Genomic DNA, 27,979 nt, shown 5'->3' on the forward strand with positions numbered 1-27,979 from the left:
TCTTCTCATTGATCTTTTCACCCTATATTCCCCAGGCCCCAAAGAGTAAAGAGTAAAGAAGCTGTTAAGAGTTCCAGGGTTCATGATGCAAATTAGCTCATCAGTTAACACTACTCTCATCAAATATTCATTATTTTGAACTTGCCTTTGTTTTGTAGCTGGTTATTTAGCTAGCACATATAAGTCACTTTCAGGAAATAAACACTAAGAAAGCATAGTGGTACAGGCCTATAATAAATCCCAGAATATGGGAAGGTGAGTCAGAAAAGAGCTAACTGAATTAAGGTCCTGAGTTCAAGTTCTAGCAACCACATGGTGGCTACAACCATTCTTAATGAGATCTGATGCCCTCTTATGGTGTGTCTGAAGACAGCTACAGTATACTGATATATGATAAAAAATAAATTAAAAAAACAAAACAAAAACAGACTAACAGGTGGATCTCTGAGTTTGAGGTTATCTTGGTCTGCAGAGTTGCAGGATAGGTGGCACTACACACACACTCACACACACACACACACACACACACACACAAAAATCCCATCTCCAAAGAAAAACCAAAACCAAGTCAAAAAGGAAATAAAACCTCAGGGGGAATACAGTCACAATTAAATAGACTAATGGTATGAAAAGAAAGACACGCAATAATACACATCTCAATCCCAGCGCTCCGGCAGCATATTATATGAATAAACACTGTCTTGAAAAACAAAAATCAAATTACCTGAGCTGAATTTTTATCAACATAAATATGAATGACTCCTCCATGTTTATTACATTCTTCAATGACATCATCTTTAATCTCTGTATCCCATCCAACTTCTTCTTCTCTGTTATGAAAGTAATAAAAATAATGAAATTGTATTTAAATAATGATTAAGTACGTTGTGTGTGAACATGGGGATGCATGTGGACCATCAAACAGAGAATCCATTCCAGCTTCCATATCAATACCAGGGATCAAATTCAAATCTTTCAGACTTGGCAGCAAGCAACTTTACTCGCAGTAAACCATCTAGTTTACCTTTTACTATGTAGTATCTCTCCTTATGAAACACAGCAAATTAACTGGACTAGCTTACCAATTATCTTGCTCCATGTATCTGCTTATACCAAGTTGACATTCATGCAAACATGACAAGCATTTGACATGCTCAGCTATCCACCCACACCTAAACATGTTTTTTTTAAATTTAAGATGTTAATGGTTATACATAAAAAAGATGTACAAGATGTAATCAATTTTTACTACCAAGTTTACTGTAAGTTTTGTGGAGTTGACTCAGCAGTTAAGAGCAGTTGTTGCTTTTGCAGAGGACTTAAGTCTTGGTTAAAAACAACAGTGCTACTTAAAACCTACCAAAAATCTATAAAAATGTAACATTTCTGTTCCTTCAGATACAGGTAAGCATGTGGCATACATACATGCAAGCAAACAGACAGACATAAAGAAACAAAATTAAAAACCTGACATACCAGAACCTGTGTTTTTTTTATTTTATTTTTTATTATAATGACCAGAATTCTATATAAAGCAGCAAGCTAAACCCTTTTAATAACCACTTTGAGGAAGTAACCAAATGTTGAACTTTGGAATCCATAGACTTATGTAGCCAGAGGGATACATATACAAAAATTATTAAATTATTAACATCATACATTAGTAAAAATAGGTAAACTAAAAGCAGATAAAATTATCATAGGTTAGAAGCCTGCATGGACTACAGTACTGCTACTAATTGATCACGAGGCCAGCTCTAACAATTGATGCTAAGACCCTGTTGGAATTTAAAAAAACAACAAAAAAGAGGACTTGTGATTTATCAGTGGCAGAACTGCCTGGCATGCAGGGCTCAGGGGCCTAGGTTTTAACTCTATGACAGAAAACAATCCTGTAGTAGATAAATTTAACTTGTTATTCCTATAGAGTACCAGCTTCAGTTACCAGCAAACAGCAACAATCCTGATGTCCATTCTGACCTCCCTGAGCACAAGTGATAGACACATATGTACATGTACACATACATAGAAGCAAAATACTCATAGCAGGTAAAACAAGTGTATGCAAAAGATTGGTGACAGAAATTTCATGAATATTAAATTTTATTCAATGTGCCCAATAAAATATAAATGGAATTAAAAAGTGAAAAAAGGCCATCACTTTAATAATTTTTCAAATGTGAAATATTCTAAATGTTAAACATATTATACAAATGTACTTACGTTTGAGGATTAAACATGTTAGAAAGTTGGAAACACTGTGTTGCAAGAGGTTGAACAGACGCAGCTGCAGCTAAAGCTGAGGCTAAAAAAGGAAGAATAAAAATTAGGTTCATGGAAAATGTGTAAGTATCCCTGGACAATTAACTAAAATTCACTTTACCATAATACAACAGTTAAGCTAAGCACAACTACCTTAAAACATCTTTAGCTTAACTTATGATAGCAACAAAAAGTACAAATACTTAGACAATGAGAAGGGGAAAGGAATGCTCACACATTTCATTCAGATGCAAATGCATGTCCCTAAAAATTACAGGAGCTGGGATTGGAACTTTTGTCAAGCATGTTTGTCTAGCAGGCATGAAGCTCTGGGTTTGACACCAACCACCGCATAAACTCACTGTGCTAATAATCTTAAGAGTTAGAAAGGGAGGTGCAAGATGAATACAAGTTCAAAGTCATCGAAGCCAACATACCAACTTTTAGGCTAGACTAATATATAAAACCTTGTCTTCTGCAAAAATTATATTTAAAAGGGGGCACTGTGGCATATAGCTTTAATCACAGTACTTGGGAGATAGAGGCAAAACGTCTCAGAGCTCTTAGGTCAGCTTGAGCTACAAAGCAAATTCTGACACAGGTAAGAGTTCATGGGGAGGCAATTTTCTTAAATGAAACCAAACCTATGAGGGTTTAAGGACATATATGCAATCTAAATCTATTAAAAACAAACAAAAATCCTCCCCAGAAATCATTCCAGAAAGAAAAAAAGTAAAAATGTAAGGTTGGTTTTATCCTGAAATGATAGCATTAATACAAAGTGAAATTGTTGGAAAGCCTAAATAAACAGAGTAAAAATCTTTAATATCTCCTCTTTGCCAGGAATATAGTCTTATGTTTAAAATATATACAAAGGGATTACAGAGATGGCTCAGAGGATAAGAGTACTTGAGGTTGAGTTCAATGCCCAGCAACCACATGGTGGCTCACAACCATCTGAAATGGGATCTGATGCCCTCCTCTGGCAAGTCTGAAGAAAGTGACAGTGTGCTCACATATTTAAAATAAATCTTTTTTTAAAAAAAAGCTAAGTAAAAGACATATCAATATGTTAGGTTTTTATATAGTAGGTACTATGAAGAACTTGGAAAACCTTTTAGCAGCCAAAGATTTATTTATTTAAATTCTTGTGTGAGAATTTTGCCTGCATCCAAGCACATCACAGGTATTGATTTTTCCCTCAGGGGCCAGAAAACCTAAAATCTGTTAAATATTATTGTAAGCTATGATGTGCTTGATGGGAATCAAACCTTGATAATGAAGCAAAAGTCTAAAGTGCTTTAAATCCAAAGACCTCTCTCTCTGGTCCAACTTTTAAAAAAAAATATGAACCAACATATAATAAACATGTAAAAGACCAAGTATAGTACACTAGGAAAAATGTCCTAAAAAAATTAACATTTTAATGATTTCTCTTAGCAAAATGTAAAACCAGAAACAGCAACTTATCCACAGTTTGATTATTGTAATGTGAAACTGCTGGACCCAACAGTATTCAACCTTAAAGCAAACATGTCTATAGTCAATTGCTTTTTCAAGTGAGGTGATGCAATGGTTTCTATTTGGTGTTCTTTAGGTGTGGTTTTTCTATTCTAGAGACAGGGTCTCACGTAACTCCAATTTTCAGGGAATTACCAAATATATTATGGCAGTTGTTATAGAACTCACCGTAAGCATATTATCTGACCAAATCCCATTCCAATGCATAAAAACAAACAGCTAAGGATAAAATAATGCATTAAGAAATCGAGATACTTGAATAATCACCTAAGAAAGTATCAGACAAATAGCACGGAACAAAGCTATTCAAAAAAATACCACATTAAAAATTATTCTGAGTGTAACAAGTGCTTTTCCTTCAATATTTCCTTTAAAGATAAAGGCACTTTTACTAATTTTTGAAGCCTTTCCTTGTATTTCTTCCCTATAAACAAGTATAACCTGACATAATCTAAGAGCTACCTAAAATGTAAGGCAGAACTGCTTAAGAAACACAACAGTATACATGAAAGTCATAAAAAAAAAAAAACCAACCCAATTTATATAACTAAAGAGTGACAGGAGCCAGAGTAAAACATATCTGAGTTCCAGACCAGTCAGCTCTACATAACAGCCAAAGCTACACAATAAAACCCTGTCTCAAACAAAAGCAGAACAAGTATACAGAAAAGTATAAAGAAAAGTTAAGAAACACCTGAGGGGAATTACAGATTTTGAGTACTAAAGACCAAACAAACAAATAATGAAATCTTTCACTTTTGATAATACTGCTAATCATTTACAAATAACAGTACAAATGTACCATATGCTTAAACTTCAAACACATTTAATTCTCACCTAAAATTGAGATGTTTCACACGGGATTTTTAATATTAAAAAAGAGAAACCAATAAACGGTTTAAAGTTGGCAGGAGAGCTGGAGTCATGGGTCAGCAGCTAAGAGCACTGCTCTTCTGGGTTTTTTTGTTTTTGTTTTTTTTTTGAGACAGGGTTTCTCTGTGTAGCCCTGGCTGTCCTAGAACACAGAAATCCGTCTGCCTCTGAGTGCTGGGATTAAAGGTGTGCGCCACCACCACCCGGCATGACTGCTCTTCGGAAGGTCCTGATTTCAACTTCCAGTAACCACATGGTGGCTCACAATCATCTGTAATGAAATCTGACTCCCTATTCTGGTGCGTCTGAAGTGTACTTACACATAATAAATAAATCTTTAAAAAATAAAACAAATTTGGCAGCCAACTAGAAGAGTAAAATACGTTTTTCTTTCTTGATTTCAGAATGACATAAAATCATGGCCTATTGGCCATACATATGGCCATGATTACATGATGCATGTAATTAGAACAACTCATAACCCTATTCTTGGCTTGATAATATAGGCAAGTACTAACCAATCAGTAAAACATTATCACAAAATGTAATATACATTTAATTCTAAACTCAGGGAAACATGAATGCACTGATGCATGAATATCAGAAGAGGGCCTAAGATCTCAGTGCGACTTATTCGAGCCACCATGAGGAATTGGAGGAGCAGTCAGAGCTATTCCATCTCTCTGACCCACCTCTCCAGCCTTTGAGTAAACAGGCCCACACTGTGATGTTTTAAGTCTGGTGGGCTAACAAATTTTACTTTTTTTTTATATATAAACCTTACAGTTAAATAAAGCCATAAAATAAGACTAAGTTCTAGTTTTCTTTTTGAAGTGTCAAGGACAGCATGTTAAGCTATTTCTTTACCAGGAATCAAACAACTAAAGCTATGAATGAAAAAAAATCTAGCAATCCACAACAAACGTAACCATATGTCATCTTTTCTTCTTTCACTATTAAAGTACAATGGTTACAACATATGGCAAAACTTTATGAATATGATAATTAACAAATTACATCTTTGCATATTTAATTGTATTTAAAAAAGAGATTAAAATATAAGCAACTCACCTTCGGTCTGTTGGGAAAGTCGTGTTTGCAAATCTATAACAAAAGAGAATTCTACAGCTCAGTGCAGGAACAATGAAGAGCCTCAACTAACAGGGTAAATGTCAGGAAAGTATTAATAAAAGAGGACTTCAACAGCAGGGTTTGTTTAAAGCAAATTAGTAACACCTGGCAGCAAAACCTCCTTCCCCATTCCTCATTTACAAGGCTTTGGGACCTTTCGTTTCCTGTCATGCTAGAAAGTTACTACTGTATTCCTAATACATTCTACCCTATGTTGTGTTCCATTACAATACCACACTTAGGAATAATGGGAAATGGGGAAAAAGGAGCAAACCAGTCAGAAAATATACGAAAAACCCTGATTGAGAATTCAATTCCAAGTACTTGGGAAATAAAATTTTATACTTAATTTCAATAAAAATTCAGTATTTCAGAAGCTTATATTAATACTGTAGGTGTTACAAACACACACATTCAAGAGCTAGGATGATGTACACTAATTTTCAACTTTAGCATTATCCACTGAGAAAGACATCATTCCAACAATTTGGAACATCTTTTTAAGAACTTCACAGAATTAATCTGTCGATGATTTTTAAAACAGGTTCACAATTTGATCAATGTTAATTTTCTCAAATACTATGAAAACTTGCGTTTCTATACAGGAAAGTATGTCAAACATATCAGACATGTAAAGGAGACTACATGAGCTAGGAAACAAAAGCACAAAATAGGTGCGGCCCAAGCAATAGTGGGGCTGAGGCAGGAAATGTTAGCCATTGAGGACAATCTGCCTGATCTGTATATAGTGAATTTCAGAACAGACAGGGATAAATCATACTGAGACCTTGTCTCAACCCAACAAAAAACAGAATCCTGTATTGCTCCAAAGTGATCATAATTAATGAACATATTCAATTTGGGACATGAATAAGGAAATCTAAACCTTATATTTATTTCACTGGGTTAAAACTTTAGGGCCCGAGCCCAGCTTGCTGGTACACGCCTTTAATCTCAGCACTCCGGAGGCAGAGGAGGATTTCTAAGTTCCAGGCCAGCCTGGTCTACAGAATGAGTTCCAGGACAGCAAAGGCTACAGATAAACCCTGTCTCGAAAACCAAAACCAAAAAAAAAACAAAAAAAAAAACAAAAAACCAAACAAACAACCGGGCGTGATGGTGCACGCCTTTAATTCCAGCACTTGGGAGGCAGAGGCAGGAGAATTTCTGAGTTTGAGGCCAACCTGCTCTACAGAATGAGTTCCAGGACAACCAGGACTACACAGAAAAACCATATATATAAAAAACCAACCAACCAACCAACCAACCAACCAACCAACCAACCAACCAACCAACCAACCAACCAAAAGAGTTGGGCCCTCAGGGCTAAAAATGAGGTGAATTATTAATTTATGTATGCTAAATAGAACCAATATGAGTAACCAATACTGTTTCCTTTCTACACATAATAGGTAAATTATACACATATCAGGGATTTATGCTATTAAGTATAAGTAACTTTGGTTACTTCCACTATATATTAGGAAAAAAGAAACAAATTATAATTCTACACAAGATGTATTAGAGCAAAGTTCCTTTATCTGAGGGTTTTGGAACACTGCTCAAATCCTAGCACTCAGGAAAGGCAGGAGAATTAAGTTCAATGCCAGAGTTAGCTACAGAAGGCATCCCAAGGGCATCTTAGGCTATATACATAAAAATCTAAATCCCTACTATAAATCAAAAAGACAGCAAAAGGGAAGTCCAGAAGACACGAGAGTAAGGGAAGAGGACGGTTCTCAGTTACTAAATACAAAACAAAGCGAAGGATGACCAGGGATATCCAATAACATCCAGCCTCAGGAATGAGTATCTGGATATAATGCTAGTACATAAACAGGTCGACTGCCATTCTACATATGGTACATATTCTACATAATGTAGAAGAATATAATAACACAACACACATTAGCCTCGATTGGCAGAGGCATAAGAAAAGCATCTTCTATCAAAATAATTAAACAGCTATATCCACTGAAAGAGAACAAAACGTGGGACCCCTGCAAGGGCAGCCAGTGCCCTTACCCCATGAGACATCATTTATAGTTCCTACATGAGAAATTAAGAATGGCAGCACTATGAACGGGTGAGAATGATTGCTCAAGTGTAATGAATGTCTACAACAATTATTCTGCATGAAATTTTGAGCTTGAATGAAGAGAAGCAGTAAGGTAAACAATCATTCATTCATCCATTCATTTACTCGTTTGTTCATTCATTCATCTATCTTGGTTTTTTCAAGACAAGGTTTCTCTGTATAGCCCTGGCTGTCCTGGAACTCACTCTGTAGACCAGGCTGTCCTGGAACTCAGAAATATGCCTGCCTCTGCCTCCCAAATACTGGGATTAAAGGCATGCGCCACCACTGCCCGGCTAAATAATCATTTCTTTCTTTCTTTCTTTCTTTCTTTTTTTTTGGTTTTTCAAGACAGGGTTTCTCTGTAGATCCCTGGCTGTCCTGGAACTCAATTTGTAGACCATGCTGGCCTCGAACTCAGAAATCCACCTGCCTCTGCTTCCATAGTGCTGGGATTACACAATGCCCGCCTTAAATAATCATTTTCAGATCAAAGTTTCTCTACATAGTTAAGGATAACCAGGAGTTCACTATGTAGATCAGTTTGGCTATGTCCTAACCCCTAAACCACAAGTATTAGCTACCATAAAAGGTATACACGTCTATACTTGGCCTACGATCATCATCATCATCATCATTATCATCACCTTTTTAATGATGTTCAAGACATCCTGATTGCCCTAGATTTTCATTCTGGTTGTCCTAGAACTTATCCTGTAGACCAGGCTTGGCCACAAATTCAGAAATCACCCTGCCTGCCTCCAAAGTGCTGGGATTAATACTATGAACCTACAGAGGCTAGATCATTAGTTTATTATCTTTATTAATGTGCAAATGAGTGTGAGCCATATGTGTGGTGTATAGAGGCCATTAGAGGGTGTGAGATTCCCTGCAATTAGACTAACAGGTAATATAGCTAACACTTGTGCTAGAGGCTAACAGAACTGAAATCCTCCAAAAGAAACCACACCCAGTTGGCTGTATCATCTCAACATTAAGTACTTCAGATTATTTCTGAAGACAGTTCACTTCAATTAAAAAAATCAGAATGTCGCCTAGTGATCAACATCAATCATAATAGGCAATGTTTAAAAAAACTGACAAGCAGAAACACAGGTAACAGATACTTGTGTTGAGCTGAAGACATCTTATTTGCAGAAATATCTCAATGCTTACTTTCCCATCTTCATCATTTATGTTGGAATTGTTTTCTGAGCGTGCTTTAGCAAGCACACAGGTTTCTGGGCACAAAATCTCACAAGGTCTCACTTTGAGAAACTTTAGAACACAAACTGCCATACTTAGAACTTCTGGACATTTGTGGCACAATATATAAAAGTTTAACAACAGGGTCTTACTCCTTAGATGTTAATGCTGCCTTATCATGCCAAAGTTGGTATTTTACAGGGTCCTCACCATCATTCCTGGATAAGATGTATCCTTTAAGTATTACATATATTTCTAATTATGACAGGCCTATCAAATGAAATACAACCTTAGATCACAGATTTGGGGCAATATGTTTAAGATTTTTGTCTTCATGTATGTCTGTGTATTGTGTGTGCCTGTGGCCTGCAGAGGTCAGGCAAAGACATAGGTGTGCCGGTATGGGAATTATTAGATTGTTGTAAGCACCTAAGTGCTAAGAGAATAACTGGGCTAAATTAGCACTTTTCCCCTTAAGTCACTTTTCAAGAAATTTTAGCATGGAAACATGGGGAAATAATTAAAACTTTTTTATTACTGGTATTGCAAATGTTTAACAAAACTTAATTTTACCAGATGCTTGGAGTTTTATCAATTAACACTAACAATTTATCTATACATAGTGTCTCACAGAGTGCTCTGGATGGTTGTATTTAAATATAATAATAAACCTACTCTTCTTTGGCCATCATTAAAATGCTAGAAGTACTTAATGAATTGAATTCTCAGTTAGTCCTTTGAAATGCAAAAAAATTTGGCATATTTTCGAATTAGGTGAAAATACAATGATTTCAAATTAGAAAGGATTCAATTCCTACCTGCCACAGCACCAAATGCCAGAGAGCCACTCATTTGTAATGCTTGTTGTGCGGCAGGTGGAATCTGCAAACCGGTACCTGTAAAAGAATAAATCTTCAATTACTATGTTAACAGCAGAGATAAACCAAATACTGGGAATTCATGTGGTAAACTCAAGGGATGTCTGCGATATGTCTCTGCACTAACAGACCTACCTTCCTACTACCAAAGATGATAACCTGTAGTACTCTTTAGTACCCATGTATGGTATAAGGATAAAACATTTTCCCCTCAAGTAGTGCTCTGACCTCCCCAATCCATGTTGTGCCATTCATATACCATCAAAATAAATATAAATACACACAAAATAAAGGAAATAATAGTAACTTTCTCTAAAAAAATTGTAAAAGCCAAGGAAAATAATCACAACTCACTTCTTAAGGAGTCTGGTGATATATAAAGCAAAAAAAAAATCTATAGTGTTTCCATATACCAAAATGAGGACATTTGTTTCAATAAGACAATGGTAAAGATAACTATGTATACATAAACAGTAATACCAAAAATATAACAGTATTTTTTTTCCATTTTGTAGTTTGCATAGCTAAATTTCCTTTCTACCACTATGATAAATCAATAGCTCTATTGAAGACTCACCCTCCGCAAGTCTTGCCATTAACTGAAGACGTCCAGTTGTTCCCAAGTCAATTCCAGTCCTTTCTAGTTCGTCACTGTCCAAAAATGAACTAGCACTCGAAGCATCAGTTCGTTCAGTAACGTGACCAACTTTCATTGGTCTCCCAGCTAACTCAAATCCATTCAGTTGTTCCAAAGCCTTTTTGGCACATTCTGAGTCAGAAAACTAGAATAGACAACAGAATTTTTAACTTATTAATATGTGGAAAGTGCAAAAAATACCTGAAAAAATTACAATATATGTATAAAATTAGATCATTATTACTTTTTTGATTTGTTTTTTTGAGACAGGGTTTCTCTGTGTAGCTCTGGCTGTCCTGGAACTCACTTTGTAGACCAGGCTGACCTCGAACTCAGAAATCTACCTGCCTCTGCCTCCCAAGTGCTGGGATTAAAGGTGTGCATCACCACACCTGGCTTAAACCATATTTTTATGAAGGACATCTTAATGAACATGGGAACTTTGAAGCTTTTTTTAATTTTTAGGCCAAGTGTCATTTTGTAACTTTTTGCATGGAACTCACTGTGAAGAAGCAGCTGGCCTTGAGTTCCAACTACCCAATTTCTGGGATTTAAAGTGTAACAATATGTCTAGAAGCCTGAATTTATAAAAAAATTTTAGTGTCCAGATTGGAAAAGGACATGTTCCTCCTAGAAATTTCTAACATTATCAGCCCACCCACTAAATTTAACAAAGCTATCTCTCACACTTTCTTTCCTTCAATCTCTAGATTTATTTTCTCTGCCATATACTCAAAGACTATGACCTAATCTTCTAACAGATTAAATCAGGTTCTATTATGTATCTCATTCAATGATTCTTGTGGCCTCAAGATATATTCCACTACCTTTAATTTCCCCAGAAATCTTGACAGTAATGGGAGATATGGCTCAGTGTTTAAAGACTACTTGTGGCCGGGCGTGGTGGCGCACGCCTTTAATCCCAGCACTCGGGAGGCAGAGGCAGGCGGATTTCTGAGTTCGAGGCCAGCCTGGTCTACAAAGTGAGGTCCAGGACAGCCAGGGCTATACAGAGAAACCCTGTCTCGAAAAACCAAAAAAAAAAAAAAAAAAAAAAAAAAAAAAAAATTAGATACAGGCTAATTGTTGTTTATAAACATTGTGATTGTTTAAAAAAAAAAAAAAGACTACTTGTTTTGCTCTTCCAGAAGACTAGTGTTCAGTTCTAAACATCTATACTGTGTTGCTTAAAACCACCTATAATTCCAACTCCAGATGATCTTATGCCCTTTACCTCTTTATGCACTTGTAACATACACAAGTGTCATACACACATTTACACATAAAAAAGACAAATTTTGCAGAATATCATGGCTCATGCCTTTTGGGAAGCAGGTCCCCGAATTTATTTGCAGTATGAGTTACATAATTCCATCTTGTTACAAGATTGGGGGAATGGGAAGGTTTACTGGCCTCTTGTTAGTTACTACAGATGAAAGATGAGTACTGATATAACTAGTTACTGCGATATTGAACCAAATCTTCATGAATAAAACAAGGACATTACTAACTGGACTATGTATTCCCAAACTCCTGTGCATTTATCAATTTTTAAGATCCAGAAAAAGACAATACTGTCCTGGGGTCAGTAATTGTAGCAAACTCATAGGTGTTCAAAAAGCTATGTATAATACAAAATGAGCTAAAGTGACAAGGTTTGACACCACATGTCTCCCTAGATTTTGCTAGGCTAAAATTATGTATATCTAAGTTCGGGAAAAGCTTTATGTCCTTATATACATAAAATAAATAAATCTTTAAAAGAAAAAAACCCTTTGTTTTAATGGAGTAAAATCAAGTTTATATGCCAAAAACAAAATAAACACAACAACAATAAAAACAAATGAAAACCCTCACATTACTGTTTCTAGAAGCAAACTAAAACTACTCCCAAACTCATTTTGTTGTTTTTGTTCATTCCAGTGATTTCATTTTCTCCCCTCAACCATGACATCCAAATTTTCTTCTAACTGATGGGTCTGTAAACACCATAAGATCATGGACTTGGCTGTAACCATGCCTATTGTGGTAGCTATGACTTAATTCTAGGACTGGCTACTAAAGTTAGGTAAGATATGTCTTGGAAGGTTAGACTTTCATGGATAAGAATGAGTGTAAGACAGGCATGGCATTCTGCCTTTAATCTTAGCATGATAAAGGCAAAAAATGCCATCTCAGGTTTTTGCCAGCATGGCCTACATGGAGAGTTATAGCCACAGTTAAACTGAGAAAAAATGACATAAAAATACATAATACAGCAGATCCAGGCAGATGTGACAAAGTTAGACTATATGAATACCAGCATTTATATGTACATTATCAAAACAAAAAGTACACACAGAGACATAAAATTAATAAGAAATGTAGTCATGCTTAAAAATGAAATCACTTGAAAACACTAATTCTTCATTCCCAATTACCTATGAACCATACTCAAAACTTGTTAGATTTTACAGAAGACAACTACTTACTGTAATAAATCCATATCCCTTAGATCGGCCAGTTTCACTATCCATCATGAGCTGAATACTTTCAATCTAGAATTAAAAGCATAAATTAGACAAAATTACTCCTTCAGTTAAGAGTTTTGAAAAATCTAGATTATGCTTTTATTGTCTAGGACTCAATAGATTACAACAATGCTTTACATATAAACCCCCAATTCCCCTGATTGGATGAGAAATAACTATCTGGGAAAAAAAAAAACAGAAGAAAAATGTATTAAATTTACCCTTCCAAAAGGTTCAAAGATCCCCCGAAGCATGTCTTCAGTTATGTTAAAGTGTAATGAGCCTACATAGAGCCTCATAGGTCCAGCACTTCCCTTTTGTAAATTGTTTGCCATTGCAGCAGCTCTGTTTTTTTCTGCCTATAAACAAGTAAAACCCACGTCAAAAAGTAACACAAAGCAGGCATACATTCAACAACAAAAGGGTATTGCAGAAACTCAAGTCATCCCAAATCAATTTACATTTATCATTGCAAATAGACAAGACTTAGTTAGAAAACATTTGGACTAGAGAAAGGGAAAGAATGCTTTGGATAGACTGGTTTGTCTAGTCCTACGGAATGTTTGGAGAAAGGATGGTGATAATAGCTGTACCATATAGTGAATGTCATTAATGGCCCTACATTACACTGAAAGGCTTTTGTGCGCATGTTATATAAACATTCCAACCCCAACCTATATATCTAAATTATGCACACAATTTTCTATTTTAACATTTTAATAAAGTTTAAAGTATATATGCAGCTATACACAAATCTATACAGTAGTTATATACAAAAAGAAAATTAATATAAAACTAATAAACCAGTGCAACTGACCTTTGTACTATCAAAAATTACAGACAAAAAAAAATTAAGAGTAGTCCAATTCACAGCTTGGTGCTTACCACCCACTGAACACAAGATTTCTTTTCTACAAGATTTACATTGATGTAAACAACAGACTCACTGATTTGCCATTTGGCAACAATTAGTTTTCCAAATCAATTTAAAGATTGTTATCTGTCAGACAGATGATCTGAGGCAAATGGATGGCAATCCTCCTGCATAATCCTCCTAAGTGCTGACACTAGTGTTAAGTGGTACAACATCCAGCTCAATGACAAAACTCTAAATCAAGTTACCTGTGATGCCTGAACTATGATTGGCACTCCTAAAACTCGTTGGCCAGTTAATCCAATTGCTAGAGGCACTGAACTGACATCAACAAATTCCACATATGCAATTCCTTTGGAACGTCTTGAATTTCTATCAGAAATCATTCTCACATCTCGAACCTAAGATGAAAACAAATTAATTATAATTACTATTCTGTAGTCAAATAATCCAGTACAAACTACACAAATAATTTCTTCAACATATAATCAGAAATACTGTCTCAATACTTAAACTTCATTGTGCAGACCAAACTGGCCTTAAATTCACATAAATATGGAAACCTCTGCCTCCAAAGTTGCAAGAATGAAATTTCAGATATGATCTTGGCACAAGTTTTAATAAAGCACTGAAGGAGGCAGAAGTGGATCTGAATTTGAGACTAGGCTACCCCACACAGTGAGACTAAATAACCAGTAATAGATGTGCATGATGGTGCCTTCCTGCACTCCTAAGCATAGTCTAGGCAGGTTTACAGAAACACATTCCTGGACTGACTATAGAATAAAACAACTCACAACATTATAAACTAACCAGTACCCCGGAGCTCTTGACTCTAGCTGCATATGTATCAAAAGATGGCCTAGTCGGCCATCACTGGAAAGAGAGGCCCATTGGACACGCAAACTTTATATGCCCCAGTACAGGGGAACGCCAGGGCCAAAAAGGGGGAGTGGGTGGGTAGGGGAGTGGGGGTGGGTGGGTATGGGGGACTTTTGGTATAGCATTGGAAATGTAAATGAGCTAAATACCTAATAAAAAATTTTAAAAAAAAAGAATAAAACAACTCAGTAATTAATACAGAGATATCATCTACTAGGATTATATTACCCACCTAAGACTTGCCCGTATAATAAATGAGGTAAATTATTGCATTGTCTTTGAGGAAAAGTGGTAAAATTTTGTGTTAGGGCTTTACCTGTTCAATCCTTCCATCATGGAAGGCTTGGAAAATGTTATTAGCTTATGATTAACTTTTTTGATTCAAAATAATAAATGATGATTATTATTTTGCCAGGTTGTCCTGTAACTCAAACAACATGCCTGCCTTAACCTCATAGGACCAATTACACACAAGGTGCAGAGAATGGCCTGAGGCAACACAGTGGTAAGCAATAGTTAGTTGGCATGCAAAAACCAGATTGAAGATTTCATAACTATTTTAAGTCCTGCAAATTTAAGTGACTTCCTACTACTGTTTCTTTTCTTTCTTTTTTTTTTTTATTAACGTTTTTTAGCATTGTGTTTTCCTGAGACAGGGTTTTCCTGTGTTCCTGTCCTCGTTCTGTACATCTACCTACCTTTCTCTGCCTCCTGAATGCGAGGCAGGTGCCACATTGCCTAACCTCCTATTAAATGTGCAAAATTGCACACTGCCGTGATCATTGACTAAATTCCAAAACTTGAAGGTAAGTTCTTATTATTAATGGCACAAGTACAATGTAAATAAATAGGGCTTGGAGGACTTCAGCAATAACTGATATAGAAACCTCTTCTCTTGAGTACTAGCTCTCACAATACTGGGAGATGCTTAAATAAGCTGCCTAAGGGAGAAAAGCTAGACGACCAGAACATTTACTGTCTTCTATATGATAGAGAAACTGCACTCACAAAATATCAACAATACAGTGGTGAAAACAAGACCTTCCAATGACCTAGCTAGTTTTCTAATACTAAGTAGTCAACCCTAAAGCTATACACATACAAAGACCAATAAGTGAACTTGGCTGATTAAAAAAAAAATATATATATATATATGTGTGTGTGTGTGTGTGTGTGTGTGTGTGAGAATTAAAGGGAAGTAAGGATTATTATCTGTAACCCAATTGTGCCAAATTCAAAGGCTTTCTTTGGGGAAAAGAGTTTTGTTTTATCCTTATGCTTTGAATTTCAAACATGGTTTCTTTTATGTAACCTCTGATGTCCTAGAACTTACTGTTGACCAGGCTGGACTCAAACTCAAGATCTTGACCTGCCTCCACGTGAGAGCTGTGGTTGAAGGCTCATGAAACCATATGCTACTTTTTTGGATATTTGAGAAGTTACCTTTCCAACTGTAGAGAAAAACTCTTCCAAATCTCTCGGTCGAATTCTTGCTGCCAGTTGCATGCAGAAAACAGTCCTTGCATCCCTTTCCTCAGGAGTGAGATTATCAATAGGTTCCCTAACAAAAGAAAACCCATAAAATTAACTTTGCAAGGTTTTTTATTTGGACATAGGGACTAATATATTATGGCTGTCCTCAAATACGCCCCCTTATTTGTTTCCTGAGAATGTTTCTCTGTGTAACTCTGGCTGGACTGGAATTTTCTATGTAGACCAGGCAAGAATCAGCCTGACCTCGACTCTCTTTCAAACCAAAAGCTGGAAATGTTGCCTGCCACCACAGCCCAGCTCCAATTCCTTTCTAAACAAAGAAGGTCCTTGGATATCCCTGTTTATATACACATATTTATATGTATACACACATACATATATTTAGCTGACATGTCTCCAGTGTATTCCTTAGTGTATACAAAAACTGTACTCATTCCAAGCTCATGAAGATCAGAACCATCAAAACTTGAATTATAGAGGACCATGAAATTCCATTTAAGTGCTAAAATTGAACTGAGGCTTTTTCAACAGTCAAGAACTCACAATCATGAAGTCATCTCTACAGCCCTTATCTTCAACTTTTCATTCCTGTTTTTAGTTCTCAGGTTGTGGGCTTATAGACCTGCTTCATTGTACGCTGTTGTAGGCATAAACCCAAATTTTAAACCAGTAAGGCAACCACTTTTACATCAGTGCTACACAACTTTATCAAATTTGTACTCTTCTGGGGTTTGAGGCCCACACTGCACACATTAGGCAAATGATCTACAGTGAAGTTAATTTCCAGTACTGAAGTAATTTTTAACCTATAAACTTCAGTAAAAATGTAACCAAGGGGCTAGAGAGATGAATCAGCATTTAAGGGCATTTGCTGTCATGCAGAGGCTATGCTCTATTCCCAGCATGCATATTGTGAAACCAAACTTCAGTTCCAGTTCTCTTCTTATCTCCAGAAACCATCAAGCATATAGTGCACATAATACAAACATGCAGGAAAAACATTAATTTAAAAATAAGTTTCAGCTGGGCGTGGTGGCACACGCTTTAATTCCAGCACTGGGGGGGGGGGGGGGGGGCAGAGGCAGGCAATTTCTGAGGTCGAGGCCAGCCTGGTCTACAAAGTGAGTTCCAGGACAGCCAGAGCTACACAGAGAAGCCCTGTCTCAAAAAACCAAAAAATAATAATAGTAATAATAAGTTTCAATTAGTTGTCAACTTTTAAGTACACTTAGTTAAATATATACAAAATGTTGACACTAAAGTTTACTTCCTTTGATAGAGAAAAATCATTTTGCTAATCAGACTGCAGGACACCAAAATGCAAACAACTGTCCTTACATCACCAAAGTGATTATTCCTCCATATTAAAGTGACAATCAGAAGCCTTCACCACTGAAAGACAAATTTGAGGAATTAACAAAATTTGCATAATGGATACTACCACAAAAAATTTAGAAAAACACAGGGCAGTGGTGGCACAGGCCTTTAATCCTAGCACTTGGCAGGCAGATTTCTGAGTTCAAGGACAGCATGGTCTACAGAGTGAGTTCCAGGACAGCCAAGGCTACACAGAGAAACCCTGTCTCGAAAAACCGAAAGAATTTTATGATTAGAATACGTCTAATAACAAGTTTAACAACTAGGGGACTGGCTACGCTTACCAAAGACCAGGGTTTCATTTCCCAGCACCCAAATGCTGTTCAAAAATATCACTCCAGTTCCAGGAAATCTAACACTTCGAATGGCCTAGGAGGCCACCAGGCATGTTATACTGCATAAATATGCTTAGAAACACATACTCCTAAACATGAAATAATCTTTTTACAAAAAAATAATTTGGCATGGTCATACAGTTAACCCAACACTATCGTGGCACGGGCAAGTGAAATTTCCTGGGTGGGCCACAGGGAACGTTCCAAGTCTCCTATGACTATGAAGGTATACCCTGCCTAAAAAAATAAATTCATTGGGCTGGAGAGATGGCTTATTAGGTTAAGAGCGCTGACTGCTCTTCCAGGGATCTTGAGCTCAATTCCCAGCAACAACAAGGTGGCTCACAACCATCTGTAATTGGATCTGATGCTTTCTTCAGGTGTGCATGAAGATAGCTTCAGTGTCCTCATATACATAGATTAATGAAAATAAATTTAACATATTCTAGTTAAGGTCAACCTGGTTAGTGAAGTAAACCAGAAGACAAAATTGTGCTCTGAAGCAAAATTATTCATTATACAGTTGGAAGCTTACTGAGGCATAAACAGATATAACCATTCAATTTGGTAAGATACATAAGATGAAATGTACTTTTCATGAAACAGTTTCAAGCAGTAAAACTTGTGATTGTTATTTTACAATGAGAATATTTCATGTTATTGATTCTATATGAAATGAAGTCTATTTAAAATTATCAGGATTTAGCTGGTCAATGTTTTTGAACACCTTTAATCCCAGCACTTGGGGAACAGAGGCAGGCAGATTTCTGACATGGAGGCCAGATGGTCTACAGAGTGAGTTCCAGGACAGTCAGAGCTACACACAGAGAAACCCTGTCTCAAAAATAAACAAACAAAAAAATTTAACAAAAACCAAACAAACAAAAACAAAAAACAAGAAAATAAGGTTTGTAGAACTTTACTAGAAAAAAATTTTAAAAAAGCAAAAGAAAAAAAGCTAACAGTTACCTCACAGGGCTCTTGTCTTTCCTAAATGGACTTTTGCTTCGGGAACGTCTTCTGCTGCAAGGATAAAAAGTTTCACAAGTTACCCCAAAAAAATCACATTAGTTCCTTGAAATATAATTTAACCAATTCAGAAGTATGTTTAAAAACCTTAATTTGATGCTATGAGGCAATCCAATCTTTCCTCGGATGGCACTGTTAAATTTTGGTCCGGAGCTAAAAATAAAAAAAAAACCAAAAACACAAATTATACTAGTTACAGGTTTTGGGTGTGTTGCTAAGATCAAGTTCATGGACTCCCCAACAATTCTAACACTGTTTATGCTGCTTCTTTTCTACCTCAACTATAAAGAGGAAAGAACAGAACTTAGAAAAATCATGACTTATCCCAGACCTGTAGCCCTTGTTTTTCTATCCTGGACCAGGTTCACGGTACAAAGAACAAAAGTTGCAGCCTCAAAAATTTTTTTCTTTTTTTGGTTTTTCAAAACAGGGTTTCTTCGTGTAGCCCTGGCTGTCCTGGAACTCAATCTGTAGATCAGGCTGGCCTCGAACTCAGAAATCCACTGGACTCTGCTTCCCAAGAGCTGGGATTAAAGGCGTGCGCCACCACTGCCCAGCAACTTTTTGATTCTAAAAAAAAATCCATCATATCTACTTTCAAATTATTTATGAGCATGAGCCTTTAAAAATACAAAAAATACAGTAAAAATACTTGCCTCTGTACTTTCTCATCCCAAAGTGGTTTAGCAATTTTTAAAAAGTATGCACTTTTATGTACACAAACACTACACATTTCATTCAAAAACTTGTGACACAGTGTCTCATAAAATCCAAATAATACCTAGAACTGTTTTTTCTCCTGTCTCAAACTGAGATTTCAATGTTGAATTACAGGCCTCAACCCCCTTATTCATCTTTTTCTTACCTTCCCTCACTCCCTCCCCCTTCTCAAGGCAGGATACAGACTTGACTACACTGGAACTCACTATAATCCAGACTCAGAGATCCTAACTGACTCTGCCTTCTGAGTATTGGGTTTGAAGGTGTATGCTACCACAAGCACCCAGGATTTTGTGTGTGTCTTTTAATTTAAAAAGGTTCTCACTATGTCTTTTCAGCTGACCTAGAACTCACTATCCTAGATCCTGTCTGACTAGTGCTGAAATCAAATGTGTGCCACCTTGCCCAGTTTCCATGTAGTAATTCTTAAGCGAGTATCAGAACATTCACAGTACTATATTGATTAGGGTAGAAGGTATTAAATGTAAAGACAATTTCACTCAGAAAAAAAGAAAAAATGATGCTTTTATGATTCAAAGAGAAGTTTCAGTTCAGTTTTGGAATATACCTGATCCACAGACCAACACCAATATTGCAAAAAATAATAAAGAGGGTTATTTTCACATTAAAGCATAATACAAGTAATTTTGGTACCTTTTTAAAGACAAAGCTTACTTCTTAAAGGATCATAAGATACATGTCCCATAGTGTTCAATCATGGTCATTAAAGAGGACTGGCTCAGTAGATAAGAGCGCTGGTTGCTCTTCCAGAAGTCTTGAGTTCAATTCCCAGCAACCACTTGGTGGCTCTTGTCGTTCAAAAATAGGGTCTAATGCTCTTCTGCCATACAGGAACACATGGAAATTGAGCACTCATGTATAAATAAAATAAGTTCTTAAAATTTTACATTTAGTTTTAAGAAAAACTTATAATCAAGTTGTTTCAAATAAAATTCTTCTGTCCCCTCTAACTCAGACTTTTTTTTTCCAAGACAGGGTCAGGGTTTCCTGGCTGCCCTTGAACTCACTTTGTAGAGCATGCTGGCCTCAAACTCAGAAATTGCCTCTGCCTCCCAAGTGCTGAGATTAAAGGGGTATGCCACCAACACCAGGCCAGACTTTTTTTTTTTTTTTTTAAATAGGGTACATAAGCCTGAGTTTTTTTGCAATTCACTTTGTAAATCAATGTGGGCTGAAACTTAGCAGTGATCCTCTTGCTTTGCCTTTCTAATCCATAATAGTAAGACAATTATTGGACAGATTACTGTCCAATCAAGTACATATAAATACTTAACAAGCTATTTTTTCTCTTCTGTTATACATAATACAGAAAAGTATTATTGGAGACAGGGTGTAATTAAAAATACAGTATGTAAACCAGGCTGGCCTTGAACTAACATAGATCTGCATCTGCCAGTCTGATTATATTTCTCTTTGTTATAAAACTGCCTAGCTGGGGCTGGTGAGATGGCTCAGTGGGTAAGAGCACCCGACTGCTCTTCCGAAGGTCAGGAGTTCAAATCCCAGCAACCACATGGTGGCTCACAACCATCCATAACAAGATCTGACTCCCTCTTCTGGAGTGTCTGAGGACAGCTACAGTGTATTTACATATAATAAATAAATAAATATTTAAAAAAAAAAAATAAAACTGCCTAGCTAACCACCACGAGATTCAATTTAAACCAAAACAAGAAATATTTAAATTAATTCAAACTTGAATAAAAGGCAGCCATCAATAATAGCTTCTCAAAAAAGTATTCTGGTGCTGGAGAGATGGCTCAGTAGTTAAGACTGCTCTTCCAAAGGTCCTGAGTTCAATTCCCAGCAACCACATGGAGGCCCACAACCATCTATAATGGGATCTGATGTCCTCTTCTGGTCTGTCAGAAGGTAGAGACACTGTACTCACATTCTTGAAATAAGTTAATAAATCTTTAAAAAACAAAACTAGCATTCTGATTTTTAAAGCATCTGTCCCCTATTTAATTCACCCCAGTTAAGAAAACTTACAATCTTAAAGACTGTAAATCTTGAGGAAAGGAACAAAAAAATTTCTAATATATAACTCAGAATTAAAAATAGTCTCATGGGGGTTGGGGATTTAGCTCAGTGCTATTGTGCTTGCCCAGCAAGCAAAAAGCCTTGGTTTGGTCCTCAGCTCCTGAGAGAGAGAAAATAAGAATAAAAATAGTATCATAGCAGTACTACCAGCATGAAGTCTATAATGTAAGGCAATTAACATAAGCCATAAAAACAAACACAGAGGGGCACCCATACTTAGGTACACACACTAGACTACAAAGGATCCAGAATCCAAACACACTTAACTTCAGTTAATACCAGTATCTGATTAGTATTTTGTTGACTATTATTAGTTTTTGGGTTTTTTTTGTTTTTTTTTTAAAGATTTTTTTATTTATTATATGTAAGTACACTGTAGCTGTCTTGAGACACTCCAGAAGAGGGCGTCAGATCTTGTTACAGATGGTTGTGAGCCACCATGTGGTTGCTGGGATTTGAACTCTGGACCTTCCGAAGAGCAGTCGGGTGCTCTTACCCACTGAGCCATCTCACCAGCCCATTAGTTTATGTTTAAGTGTATTCTTTTTTTTTGAGACAGGATTTCTCTGTGTAGCTGTCCTGGAACTCACTTTGTAGACCAGGCTGGCCTCTGCCTCTGCTGGGATTAAAGGCGTGTGCCACCACACCCGGCTGAGTATATTCCTTAGCAAAAAAGCTCAGTGGCTGATTCAGTTGCTCATCTTTAATTTCAAGTCTAAACTACTTAAATCTTGTAAACATATTGGGTAAAGGAAATAAAGCTTTTGGCCTAGCTGAAATCTATACGGACTGACTGGCACCTGGCATCACACAAGCATAAATACTTTCAAAAATAGTTTTAAGGGGGCTGGTGAGATGGCTCAGTGGGTAAGAGCACCCGACTGCTCTTCCGAAGGTCCGAAGTTCAAATCCCAGCAACCACATGGTGGCTCACAACCATCCGTAATGAGATCTGACTCCCTCTTCTGGAGGGTCTGAAGACAGCTACAGTGTACTTACATGTAATAAATAAAATAAACCTAAAAAAAAATATATAGTTTTAAAAGGTGTGCTTAGTAAAGAATTAAAGACTCATTTAATCCTTGCTTAGAAATGCAGTTTCGGGCTGGTGAGATGGCTCAGTGGTTAAGAGCACTGACTGCTCTTCCAAAGGTCCTGAGTTCAAATCCCAGCAACCACATGGTGGCTCAAAACCATCTGTAACAAAAATCTGATGCCCTCTTCTGGAGTGTCTGAAGACAACTAGAGTGCACACACATATAATAAATAAATAAATAAATCTTAAAAAAAAAAAAAAAAGAAATGCAGTTTCTTCACAAAGCTGTTAATACAGGTAAAAAAAAACTTCTTTTTTGACTTTTTTCTTTTTTTGTTTTGTTTTTTTCGAGACAGGGTTTATCTGTATAGCCCTGGCTGTCCTGGAACTCACTTTGTAGACCAGGCTGGCCTTGAACTCAGAAATCCGCCTGTCTCTGCCTCCCGATTGCTGGGATTAAAGGCATGCGCCACCACGCCCGGCTTTTTGACTGTTTTCAAGACAGAGTTTCTGTTTGTGGCTATGGCTGTCCTTGAACTTAAAGATCTGAATGTTGTCACTAAATGCATGAGCCATCATATTCCTAGCCAAATGCCTATTTTTTAACAGCTGTAATGAATTAATTATACACTTGTTTAAATAATGCGTATAAGTTCCAGTAACTTTATCTACAAACCCCTTCCAATTTACTCTAAAACCTTATATAGAAATAATAGGCCGGGCAGTGGTGGCGCATGCCTTTAATCCCAGCACTTGGGAGGCAGAGGCAGGTGGATTTCTGAATTTGAGGCCAGCCTGGTCCACAAAGTGAGTTCCAGGACAGCCAGCACTATACAGAGAAACCCTGTCTCGAAAAAAACCAAAAAAAAGAAAAAAAAAGAAAAAAAAGAAAGAAATAATAGGAGCAATGAGTCTAAAAATTGAATCTCAGCTAGCTACAGCAACACACCAAGATTTTATTTTCTTTTCGTTTTTTTTTTTTTTTTTTTTTTTTTTCGATACAGGGTTTCTCTGTATAGCTCTCACTGTCCTGTAACTCACTTTGTAGACCAGGCTGGTCTGGAACTCAGAAATTCACCTGCCTCTGCCTCCGAAGTGCTGGGAGGCAAAGATTTTCTTATAACTGATTTAGTTACCTGTACTTTTCAGTTCATAAACTTTAGTCTTTCTCTATCAAGTACTCGAGTGCTTTGCTTTGTTTGAATTTGGACTGTCATACAATTGTAGCTTGTGTAGAAAAAGGTGCTAAGTCTGGTAGATTGTCCATTTTATGTATGAGTCTACATACTGTGTTTTTTCCTTACTAGCTTCAATGTCATAATCCTTAATTAAGGATTTATTCATTCCTATTACTCCAGTTAAATTGCTACCTAAACACATGAAACAACAGTCCTAATAACAATTACATACTAGGGACTTCTGTAGCGGCCTCGGAATCTTCTATCCCGACTGCGTGAGCGGCTTCGTCTCCTTTCTTTGCTTCTACTTCGTTTCCGCTCTCGACTTTTGCTCTTTTTCCTTTCTCTATCTCTACTTCTTTTCCGTTCTTTACTTTTGCTTCTTTTTCTCTCATGACTACGACTTCTGCTCTTGCTTTTTTTTCTCCTGAGGAGGGAAAATGTACCATTACATGCTGGTTTAAATACCAACCAATATATACTTTCTTCTACGGTTAAAATGTTTATTCTTTTGTTAATGTATTTTTACCACTGTACAAAGGTACAAAAATCATACTTTAGGGAAAACAATTCCTGAGTTCCAGACTTAACACCCCAACCTTTGCTTCATGTTAACTGAAGATAGTTAATTGAGAGACAGGATTAAGAGGAAGAATTTGCAATCATCTCCTGAGACAGCTACAGCTTGAAAGAAGAAACAGGACTTGCTGGTAAGTAGAAAACCAAGCCTGAACTTTTAAAAAATTCAAGTTTAACTTCCATTCACATAACAGACCAACTCGTATTATAGTGATTTATAGGCTATAGGTTATGTTACAGCATGTTCACAATCAAGAAATAGTAATTGTCCTAAAAAAATTTTCCATTAACAATTTAGTTTAAGTCAATCTTGACACTGTATACATTTAAGAATGTTTTATACTTTTCAAAACACAATATACATATCATTTTGCTTTTTATGGGCAAGATTACAAGAATAAGGATCCTAAGAATGCAGTAAAATTCACTCACAATTCAAGATTTTACTGTAACCACTTAAAGCTATTATGAAATAGAAAATGCCCTTTTTAAGCTCATTTACATAAGCCTGTAGGATGCAATTAAACCAATTTGACCTTCCTTCCTTGGAAAGTTTAAAAAAAAAAAAAAAGCCAGTTATCTTTCCACTCACTTCTGGGTTCCTCACAGTATTTCACCCACTGGTTTAACAATTAAACCTTGAAATCTGTACCTCTATCATCACCCAAATTAGAGGTGCCTTCAGATATTTCAATGTAAATTGAAATCTATTTAAAAATATGTTTACTCCACCAAAATGTCCATTTGTAAGTGGTTTGAGATCTGAACATTTTGACAACTCTACATCATTAGGAAAATTAATGAGCTTTAATTTGTATCAAAGCAAAGTTAAGTTAGCACAAGAACAACTGAGGTGTGCCTCAGAGAACCTGTAAGCAGGTCATCTTAGAGTGCATTGAAAATAGAAAATGAAGACACCCACCTTCTGGAATCTTGAAACCCACACTCCAATCACAAGGAGATGGAGAGCTTTCCAAGGAGGCAGAAACTTTGTCTAAAATTTCAAGATAATCCACCTGACTGTCAGAAATATGCTAGGTAGCACATGACAGAAAATTAGGCTACACTCATTACTTATATAGTAGTCACAGCAACTCCAATGCTCAGGAAGGGCAACAATTAACATTCCAACTCTGATGTTTTAAACCCTGACACTACTTCTTAGGACTAAAGAATTCTGAGATGGCTAAAACCATGTCTTCTACATTACTTCAAATTAGGGGATCAGGTTAAAATTAATTCCATTTCCCCCAAAAAATGAGACAGTAAGTGTTGCTCTGCTCCAAGATGGCCGATAGCAGAGTCGATCTGCCTATAATTACCTCTCATAGGCCCCCCCAACCTTATTCCAAAAGTTAAAAAAAAAAAAAAGCTAATTTTTACTCAATGTCTTTCCAGACTTTTCGTAAGCAAATGCCCACCCACATCTGAAGGCAACCCAAGATAGGTAAATAGACAACATACTTTGAAATCAGAAAATACAATCTTCCATATAAAAGCCCAGATAAGATTGTTACAAGAAACCAACATACTTAGAACAAATTCGAGCATTAGAAAACATTTTTCAACTAAAGAAATGGTCATAAATTCCATCCTAATAGTCAAATCCTGTTACAACTTAAATGGGACTTTCCCAAGTCTTTAGTGGCAGTGGAATTTTGTACTGAACATCATTGAAGTAAATGGTCCCCTGGGCCTTTGGACTTTTTGGTTATATGGCCTCTGCTGTAAAGGTGTTTTGCTATAACTGGATTTGACCTCTTCCATGTAAGAAGATCTAAATTTTAAATGCAAAGTATTCTGGAAAATAAGAAAAAAAATAGAAAAGTCATTTATTCCAAAATTTGATAATCGACACCACAGTAGCCAATATATTTTTAACTGTGCCATTTTTACTGTTATCCTTTTCTGATTCTTTAAAGACTAAACAAAATGAAATTTGATTTGAGACTGCAAAACTAGTTACAGTAACAAATGCTTCCATGAGGGGTAACCTCAGATACTTGGAGGCCTTGACAAACTCAGTGTTAAAGTTTTAAAACTCTTCAGAAAATAGGCTAAAAGGTTGTTACATTAAACATTGATCCCTTACTATTGGGATACAAACAGTGTATGACAAGTCACAATTAGTTTCTATACTTAGCTACCTGTCAGAATGTAGTTTCCTATCCTTACTACCTTACCAGCAACAGTTAACTCCAACATTCAATGGCTTTAAATTCAATAGTATTAGCATGAACCACATAAAAATGACATCTACCTTAGGTTAACATAAATTATCTTAAAACAAGAACAGGTATTTGTGTTTCATCTACCCCAGAGTTAAATGTTTTCTTCTACATTATGTTCATTACTTTTAATGGCATGTTCTTTCAAATCACCAGATTAAAAACTTTGTGACTAAATTAAACAATCACCTAATTTAAATCAGCTGTAACTTAAGTCAGAAATATTTTGGAAATTTTAAAGATATTACTAAATGAAGTATGTAGGAAAGCTCCTCGTAGAACACTTTTATATTAAACTGCCCAGCTGACTACAGCAGAACAGCAGAGCGCTCTTTCGCTCTTCCATTCTTTCAGTGAGCACTTATTGCTCTAACTCCTCAAAAAAAGCTTGGGGATCTCTAGTGATTAAGACAGGATACAGAGTACAATCTGAACATAGTACTGGGATCAAGTGATATTAGAAAACACTGCAAAATTTGCATTCAAGTTTATCGTCATCCTTTTGAACTTTTCTAAGTCACTAGGTCAGAGTCTAAAGTGAGTAATTTTTATAAACTGGTCAATACCTGTTGCTGGGTTTTCTTTTGGCCATAAAACCATGGAACTGAAACTTTAGGAAACTCAATTCAGAAAAGATTAAAAATGCATGCTATGTACCCTGTAAACTATTCCCAATATCCACTTTGGTGGATTTGATTAGTGAGAAATTTTTAGTGATTCCCACCCTAAGCTTATACAATGAAAAAAGTTTCCATAAATTAGACCTTTCTTTTCTCTTACTAACAGTTTTTGATACAGGATCTAAGAAATCCAGCTGTAATTTATGATCATTTTGCCTCTTCTTAAGTGAGAAAACTTTAAGCCTGAACCACAACACCCAAAGCACATTTTAAAATTAACCCCTTACCACATTTAGATTACAAAATCTTTGCTTGGCAAATTCTAAGCAATCCACATCAAACAATTTTCTCATCTATTTTATGAAATCATATCAACCTACCTAACAAAGTTCTTGTGAGGATGACTGAGGTAGTTATTATGAAGCACTTTGAGCTCTTAGGAGGAAAAGAGCCAAAAAAAAAAAAATC

At 36.2% G+C, this 27,979-nt stretch overlaps 1 protein-coding gene across 43 annotated transcripts in view; it reads right to left on the reverse strand.

The window, feature by feature from the left end:
- The window catches only part of Rbm39 (RNA binding motif protein 39), a 33,000-nt gene that overhangs the window by 1,273 nt on the left and 3,748 nt on the right, over positions 1 to 27,979 (reverse strand). For 5 of the 43 annotated variants that reach the window (XM_030247975.1, XM_030247973.1, XM_030247970.1 and 2 more), the window contains 13 exons: positions 27,892 to 27,946; positions 24,317 to 26,463; positions 19,174 to 19,239; positions 19,027 to 19,080; positions 16,295 to 16,412; positions 14,218 to 14,370; positions 13,317 to 13,454; positions 13,057 to 13,122; positions 10,526 to 10,730; positions 9,889 to 9,966; positions 5,728 to 5,778; positions 2,224 to 2,305; positions 725 to 830 (listed from right to left, as the gene is read on the reverse strand). In XM_030247975.1, coding sequence (XP_030103835.1) covers positions 725 to 830; positions 2,224 to 2,305; positions 5,728 to 5,778; positions 9,889 to 9,966; positions 10,526 to 10,730; positions 13,057 to 13,122; positions 13,317 to 13,454; positions 14,218 to 14,370; positions 16,295 to 16,357 — 942 coding nt within the window. In that variant the 5' untranslated portion in view covers positions 16,358 to 16,412; positions 19,027 to 19,080; positions 19,174 to 19,239; positions 24,317 to 26,463; positions 27,892 to 27,946. Of the gene's footprint in view, positions 1 to 724; positions 831 to 2,223; positions 2,306 to 5,727; positions 5,779 to 9,888; positions 9,967 to 10,525; positions 10,731 to 13,056; positions 13,123 to 13,316; positions 13,455 to 14,217; positions 14,371 to 16,294; positions 16,413 to 19,026; positions 19,081 to 19,173; positions 19,240 to 21,819; positions 21,971 to 24,316; positions 27,947 to 27,979 lie in introns of those variants that run through there. The other 38 variants (NM_001291114.1, NM_001362769.1, NM_001291115.1 and 35 more) reach the window with 20 other exon arrangements.

The sequence above is a fragment of the Mus musculus genome, chromosome 2 (assembly GCF_000001635.26).
Source record: "Mus musculus strain C57BL/6J chromosome 2, GRCm38.p6 C57BL/6J".
In the NCBI taxonomy this organism is placed as follows: Eukaryota; Metazoa; Chordata; class Mammalia; order Rodentia; family Muridae; genus Mus; species Mus musculus.